We start from the raw sequence: 8839 nt of genomic DNA, 5'->3' as shown, positions 1-8839 counted from the left end.
TCCCGATGAGGATCTTGATGAACTTTTCTTTCCTGAACACATGCCTAAACATGAAAAGCAAAGGAGATTAGCTGCGCTTGATGCAAAGAACAGTAGGAAGTTTTCTTATGTTGAATGGAATTCAAACTGGAAAGATGCTTCTTATCCTATCTCTATTGTTAATGCTTCTCAACATCTGGAGAGAGCAGAGCAAAGTATTGCAAATCCTGATGTTCTGACACATCTCAAGTCTATTACACTACTGGTTAAATGAGTTCTACATACTCAATCTAAGGTTAATGCTCAAATTGATAAACTCGAGGAATCCTTTCTTGAAACAAAACTGATCACAACCAAGGAAATCCAGAAGCAGTTATCACCCATTCTTGCTAGACAAGAAAAACTAGAAGCCAATAAAGTTAAGTTGCAAGATACTCAAGCGAGGATGTCTAGTCAATTAGATGCGGTACAACAGTTTGTGGAGCTTATTGTTTCCCTCCTACTTGGGCCAAAAAGGGGGAGAAAGTGTTGAAATCTAAATGCAAGCAGCTCCAATTGAAAGATGCCGATGACAAGGATGGTTCTGATGGTCATGGTGGTGATAATAAAAAGAAGGAGCTTGTTTTGAAAAAACAAGGTGGATATCTAATTGGTTCTAGTGGTACATCTAAGACAACTAATCAATCTAGACAAGGTGGAGAAAGGAGGAGATCTGGAAGGAAATTCTCAAAAACTGTGCAAAGTCAAGAACTGATTGTGGCTAAATTATAAACTTTGAAAGTCACAAATGCTAATGAAGAGCAAGGCATTCAGGAGATAGAAGCTGGTGCTGAAGCAATTCAGTATCTATAGACTCTAAATGTAATAGGAAAGAGAACAACTCTATTCTACATGGATCCAGAGATTCAAGCATTTGATTCTGAGGTAAGTAGAAGAATTTTTGAAGGAGAAAATCATGGAGTTGACATGTAACAACTTAGGCTTTTAGAAGAAGAATACAAATCTTTGAAATCAGCAAATACTGACGATGTCTTATCTTATGAAGATATTTCGGTTAGTAGACCTACAAAGGGTATGGTAATCAGGGAAGTCAGTCAAACTGATGCTGAAGAGCCTTTAAGGTCTCAAGAAATTTTAAATGCTGGCAGGATTTATAACGGAAAGGAAAATATTGGTGAGAAGTCAAAGCCAAAACCCAAAGCTAAGTCCAAGAAGAAATCAGCATCTAAGCGTTTAAAATCAGAAACACTAATAGATCCAGTCTATTCAGCAGTTGCAGCTTACGATGATGCTGATGATCAGAAGATATAAACAGAAGAAGCCAATCAGTCTTACAAAGGAAGAAAGATGATACCTGGGGCTGATTGGGCTGAAAAATTGAAGTTAACAACAACCTCTGACAATGCTCAAGTTGAAGAAGAAACAAATGCCGAAGCTCAAGTAGTAATAATCTCTGATACTACTCAAGTTATTGACACTTCAAATAAGATACAAGCTGAAATCACAAATCCTGATTCAAAGGACTTAAACTCTGATATGCCAGAATTAGCTTTAGAAGAAAAGAAGAAGTTATAATGGGGAAGCAAGACACCTGTACCGATAAGGGATTCTTTTGAGACTATAAAGAAGATATACAGTGAAAATTCTCAGTCTAGAAGAACTGGTAGAAAAAGTGGCTTGGGATATTTAAATGATGATTCTTTTGTTTCTGAAGCTTTGATTCTAAGGAAGCATGAAAATATGACAGAGATTGGTGATAACACAAAGCTTGAGGATTTGAAGAAAATTAAATCAGTTCAAATTATAAATGATCTAATTGGTGAAAAGCTGATCTATTTTCTGAAATCTGGAAGAAGGTTAAGGCTCACTCAAGAGATTTTAAAGAATAAACCATGGTAGGAGTTACAATTCATCACTACTTTACTTAAGGTAATCAACTCTTCTACTACTAGATGGTCTGAATTTTTGAAGAACTTAGTACAAATGAAGCAGAGAGGAAAGAAAATTCCAAAATATATTTATGAATCTGGATATACTGTTGATATGCCTACCGGATGAGACAAAGTTGTTAAGTCTTTAGGAAGAAAAGTTCTTACTTTTAATCCTGATGGGAAGAAGATTTAATTTCTTGAACTAGATGATTTGGCACTTGGAGAATCAAATCTACAAGACCTCAGAGCAACTGTTTATTAGAATGATGAATCTACAGAAGAGCTCAAGGATATCAAACAACAAATGCAAATGTATGTAAATATTCTTGAAGGTCAACACTACTCAAGAAACTCCTTAATAAAGTTCCAGATTGTACTGAAGTTCAAGACTGAAGATAAAGTTTAGAAGCACTGACTATAAGAAAGATTATTTGTTTAAATTTCTGCATTTGGATAGTTTTTGACACCATCAATTTAGAACTTGTCCATATTTCATAATGCACAAGTTGGGGGAGATTATTAGGAGAAAATGATGATATCATGATATAAGCTATCAGAGATTATTATCAGTATTTGATATCAGACTTTAGTAGAAGGTGACGTTATCAACATTTGTTATCAGCATTTGCTGATCAAGAACTGACATCAGTGTTTGGTCACAACAGCTAAAGATCAAGAGATATTGAAGATGGAAAGAGTTTACAGAATTCAAGTCGGTGAATGACTTTACTTGTAGTAGCAATCAAATTAAGGATATGTTTTATGATTCCTTATTGTAATAGAATATGATTCCTTATTTGATTGTGTAGTTGTGCAATATATAAGCACAGGTTAGGTTAACACTTTAAGTGTCGTGTATTGATATATCTTTTGTGTCACCTAACAGCTTTCAAGGATATTTGTTCATCCTTTGAGAGATTAGTTTGTAATCAGTTTTTATCAATCAATAAAAAATTGTTTATACTATTGAGTGCCTAATTCGATTTATCTACATAAAATATATTCACCCCCTCTATAGTTGTATTAAGGACCTAACATAAAGTAATATCTCCCGGTCCCAACCATATTACTTTAAAGAGGATTAACTATATTTGTCATGAATAATCATCAAAGTATATTTATATCAGCGATCTGGAAATATTAAGTAATGTTAAAATTAATTTAAATAAAACTTCTAAATTCGCTCAATTATATGACTTGATTTGTTCCTTTTTATGTTATTCAAAGAATAATGAATAAATTATTCACATAAAATATTATATGAATTCTTTCATAGAGATCTAAAAGGATTAGAATTTTAAACTAAAATTAATATATTATTATTAATTAATTATCTGGAAAAATGTTGAATTATTCACGAACAAGACTAAACAACGATTAAATAAATGCTACATTAGTCCTTATACTAGAACACAATGTATACATACATCATGCATAAATAATAAATATACATATATTTTTTAACAACACAACGTCGTCATGTACTAAACAATATAATATTTCCATTTTAACACGAGAACACCGAAGTTTTAATGAAATATTATCAATTCACATTAAACAAGTTTTAATCACTTTACAGAAATTACGATTAATATCAACAATTTTTAACTCAAGTTCACAAACAACCAAAAAATTTCCATCATCGGGATCATCAAGGCCTAGAAAAAGAAAACCGTAAACATTGTATATATACAGTCACTCAATAGGCTAGACAGTAATTGAGAATAAGTTTTTTTCACTGACATATTTATTATATTTTATTTGAATTATGAGGGACTACACACTTTATTTTCTAACAACACTACAAAAAAAGGTTAAGACGTAATTATATACTTTATTTTGTAACAAAACTACAAAAAAGGTCAATGAACAACAACTTAGAACTGATGTCTAAAATGTTCAAAATCGTGGTTTTCGTGGTTGGAGTAAAAAGTCCTTATTTTCACATCAGTTTTGAACCGATATGAAAGAAAATATAATACATCATTTATAGATAAATAACTGGTATAGTAGACACACTAAAATATTATTTAGTGATTGATATGAAAAATAAGAAACAATTCTAATTGGCATATACAATAATACTTTTGTAAATAGAAAAGCTTTGTTATACACACTAAGACATGGATTATCATTAAAAGCGATGTAATATCATTAAAATATATGTGGGTGTGTTTGTGTTTTGAGAGAGTTGAGAGAAAGAAATAAGATGATAAAATAAATTTGAGAGAGAGAAGAGAGAGAGAGAGAAGGGGAGAGAGAGAGAGAGATGAGAATTGAAAAGATCATCGAGGAGAATAAAACTTGATGTCGGCAAAAGTGATGTCTAAGAAAAAAATGTACATCAGTTTCTTTTTAAAAAAACCCTATGTTTATAAGTTCATTAGATATCAGTACATGATGATGTCTAATGGGTCATTTGGCAAATCTGAACTAGAAGTTTCTGAATTATTAAAATTTATGAATGATTGGTAATCTAAATTCTGAATAAATAATACTTTTTGATAAGAATTTGTTGAAATATCTGAATGCTACCAGTTTACTTTTTTACACTCAAAAATATATAATTGTAATCATACCGATTTCTCCTTCGCCAAGGGGTAACAAAACAAGCTTCTATGAAGTCTAAATTGTAAATTTATGTCTATAAAGAATTAAAAATCTGCTAATGAGTACAACCATCATAATATTATTTATTTAACATAAAGCGCTTAGCAATAGTTACAAAATTGATAACCCGGGTGTAGACATAATAACATATTGGTGCAAGGCTTGGTGCTGAAAAATATTATCTACATATTGTAGTTACCATACACACCTTTCAAGTGTTGTTCTAATGGGTTATATTGTTACTAATTGCTTCATCATGTTCTGTCAAAGCTACAAGAAATATTTTATTATTCAAGCGTAAACATTTGTTTTGAAAACAGTAACATAGCCGAGAGACTTGGTGCAGTCAGTGGGGGTGTTTTGAGATTTTAACAACATCACGACATGTAGTGACACCTTTGTTTCTACTACATGCCTATTATATATATATATATACATAAACACACACACAAAGAACCATAATATATGGGAAATCAGATAGAACAGAGTATGATCATGCAACAATAAGAATATATGATAAAATAGAAAAAAAGAGTATAATCATGCATCTAATGACATGTTGATGCACACATGATTTAAACCAGAAAAGATCGTAGATGTTGTATATAGATAGTACCAGAAACAAATAATTGTACATGATGCTTTTGTTTGTTCTTGGTACTATTGATGTTTGGTGTACGTACGAGAGATAACAGTATATATAAAAACCCAAAACCCTAGGTGTCACCCTGTATCTTAGCACTTCAGTGACCTTTTTTATTTTAATGATTAAGATGTTTTTTAATCATTAAGATATTAAAAATAAGGTCCAAACAATCTAAAACTTTAAGAAAAGCTTATAAGAAGGATTCAGAAGGGTTAAGAAGAAAACAAATGACCCATAAGATGACCACATATAGTGGTGTAATTCGAGTCTTGTCGAGTTTGTGCTTATTAAATTCCAGTTCGAGCTTTTTTTATCAAGTCAAGTCGAACAAAAAAAAACCGAGCCTGAAAATTGTATTCAGACTTGACCCGTAGATTAAACGAGCCAGGTTGAGTTGTTCGCGAGTTTTCGAGTTTATCGAGTTTTTGAGTTTTCATCTAGTGTTCGAGCTTATCTTAGTTTCACGAGTTCGAGCTTATCGAGTTTATAAACGAGTTATCGAGTTTACCGAGTTTTCGAGTCGAGCTTAATGAATTTTCGAGTTTTCGAGTTTTCGAGTTTATCAGGGTTATTTTTGAGTTTTCGAGTTTTCACTTCAATTTCACGAAAATATTTGATTTTACTATGTTAATTTCAAATTCAACCTAAAAATATCTTTTTTGATCCATTAATTAATATGAAACAATAAAATTTCTGATAACATACTTAATGTTTTCGCAACATTTTTTGATCTAATTAAACAATATTATAATATTCATAAATATTTTACAGGCACATTTTTTTATTAGGTACTATACATCTTAAATAATACTTCCTCCGTCCCACTGGATTATTTACATACTTTTTTAATGTTAGTTGAATATAAATTATTAATCAATATATATATATAATTATATGAGTATTATATCCTACACATAATTTGTCTACAGAAGCCAAAGTGATTTGATCGTCAAGGACAAGACAATCATTTGAGAAGTTGTAATTTGCCTAATAACACTTGAAATACACGAAAACCTATAAATTTAGTTTATAATATGAATATTAATTGATTCTGACAGCGAATCTCAAATATTTGTTAATCAAATTCCTCCATAATCTTTTGTACACAAAGAATGAGTTTAATTTTTACGGATGAGCTCACCTCAGGTTGTACTCTCTTTTATTTTTGTTTTGCTCAGATTCTTTAAGTTTTTATTTGCGGTTTATACCAGAACTACCCTTACTGTGAAATAGTAATTTCTCAAATCTTATAGTATCTTTTTTTTAAAATACTGAAGTTCTTATTCCTGCTTTTCCTTGCCTGCTCAAAGCATGCTACTTGTGGGGTCATTTGGATTTGATGATGACTGGTATGTAAATAGGCATAAACGAGAACATGAAGGACTTGGATTTCCCGAGTGAGTAGGGAATGCACGCGTTAAGGTTCGGTTTCTAATTGATCAAAGTGCTAATCCAATCACGAACACGGAGATTGAGGTTTACAAATTCCAATTGATTAGTCTACCTTGTAAATTTTACCATGAACTAAAAACCGTATCCCGTATGTCAGCTCACATAGACCTGAGATCTCAGAAATTAATATACATTAACCATGTGTTGGTCTTTAATATGCTGATGACTTCAAACTGAAACATCCAAGTGCAGTCACGCCCACCCTTTCTGGTAACAAGTCTGATGTTAACTATAGTTATAGTCATTCTTCACAGTTATGCATTATGTCCATTTCACAGAAACAGTTCCGTCTAACACCTGTTCTTTTCCTCAAAAATCAGCTCCCACTCAATTGACAGTACCCAAAAATGTTAGGAAACTGGACCAATTTATTGGTAAGTGGTAGAAATGAGTCTTCCACCATTATATCATTTTTCAAGTTTTAGTATTAGCCGCTTATTCTTAGTTCTACTATCAAATGAGAAATTTTTGGTGTATGGAATCAGCATGTTTCATAGGGTTACAGTACAATCTCTAGATATTGATAAACGCATAACGATGACTTGCTTAGCTATCAGCAATATTAGCCTGTCTGTTGGTACTTTACACAAAGTCTAAATTATACTATAACATACTGTGAACAAAACAATTACTTGGAGAACAAGACGAACCAGATGCAAGGTATAATTGACAAAAATACTGAATTCAATTATTTTACCAGCAATATACTCAATTATCCTTTAACATCAGAAGAAACTGTAATAGGTAAATAGCAAAGACTAATCAAAGAAAAGTGGTCAAAGCTATCATATGTGTTAGTGATACGAGAGCTAGCAAAATTTAAAAAAAAGAATACTACCACATTCGTCTGTTTTAACTTGCTTCATTCCCATAACAGAAACTAAAGTCTCAGTGTACCCAAAAGCACAAGTATAAGCAGGAATTTTGAAATGAGAATCAAAAGGATGGATGCTAGTGCTACCAATTGCATGGGTTTCTGGATCAATACACACATATTTCAGTGCTTCTGCATTCTTAAATATCAACTCACCATCCCTAGAACATTGAAGAATCTCCATATTTCTTTCCAAGGTTATTGGTCCAACCGTGTACAGCTTACTCAATGTTTCACCATTACTTGACATTGCTTGATTGAGCACAAAAACATCAACATAACTAACGTCAGCGAAATCATAAACAATAATCGCAAGAGAATTTTTTAAATTCACCAAAGCAAAATATTTGGCTGGCAAATAATCTAGGCTCGGGAACATGGTGAAAACCTCTGCCCTTGTATCAAAAGAGACAGGGAAATGTGTTTTATAATCACCCTTTTTGTGATAACTCCGATACAAAATTCCGTTGACATTAGTAGCATGTTGAGAAATTTCACCATCCTCTAATATGAAACTAGAAGAAACACTGATGTTAGACCAAGAGTCTGCATTACAAGAGTAAACATCAGCGACTAATGGCATAGCGTCATTATGGGTAATGTGGATCACTTTGTAATCATTCTCAATGGGATCAAAACTAAATCCGATACATGGTCTATGTGATACGTTATATGCGGATGGAGGGGGCACATATTTATACTGATGAATAGCAGGGTTCCATATTTCGAAACCAGATATTACAACGTTACCGCCATAGTTGTGATAAAAACACACTATGCCATTTACCGAACCAGCTAACATTGTGTCACGCCACACTAGAGGGTGGTTTGATTCGTCTGGATAACAAGTATCAGGATGTTTATAGAAACGAAAAACAACCAGTCTGTCGTTAGTGTCAATAGAGGAACAAGCGTGGTGAGATTTAATGAAGACTGGATCAGAAGAGATCAGAGATTGCCATGATTTACAAATGCATCGAAACCGCATAAGGGATTTCACAGAGAGTCGGGTGAGAATCTCAAGTCGGATGATGTCTTCTGGAATAATAGGATTCTCGTTACACACATGAGAATTACTGTACATCGGAAAAAACCGATGTACGATGTGATTATTTCTAACGAGATCAACTAAATATTTAATGTTTTTAATATTAATCTTGCATAAATAGACGAGTATGATACACATAACAAGAACATTCTATTATATATACTAATAACTTGTGCGCACGGTTCTCGTTAATATTTCAAATTTTTATTTATTCCGTTATATTACAATTTTAAAATATTTATATAAATATATAATAATAATAAATATAAAAAAAATAATAGAATAGCATGTGGTCGTAG

At 32.2% G+C, this 8839-nt stretch overlaps 1 protein-coding gene across 1 annotated transcript; it reads right to left on the bottom strand.

The window, feature by feature from the left end:
• Positions 1 to 769: 769 nt before the first annotated feature.
• LOC141660896 (putative F-box protein At1g32420) lies at positions 770 to 8576 on the bottom strand. Its single transcript, XM_074467878.1, has 2 exons — positions 7457 to 8576; positions 770 to 954 (listed from the first exon to the last, which is right to left on the bottom strand). The coding sequence occupies exons 1-2, from the start codon at positions 8574 to 8576 to the stop codon at positions 770 to 772; spliced, it is 1305 nt and encodes a 434-aa protein (XP_074323979.1).
• Between the last annotated feature and the right edge of the window lie 263 nt (positions 8577 to 8839).

The sequence above is a fragment of the Apium graveolens genome, chromosome 5, assembly GCF_009905375.1.
Source record: "Apium graveolens cultivar Ventura chromosome 5, ASM990537v1, whole genome shotgun sequence".
Classification (NCBI taxonomy): domain Eukaryota; kingdom Viridiplantae; phylum Streptophyta; class Magnoliopsida; order Apiales; family Apiaceae; genus Apium; species Apium graveolens.
This window is presented reverse-complemented; position numbering and strand designations above follow the sequence as displayed.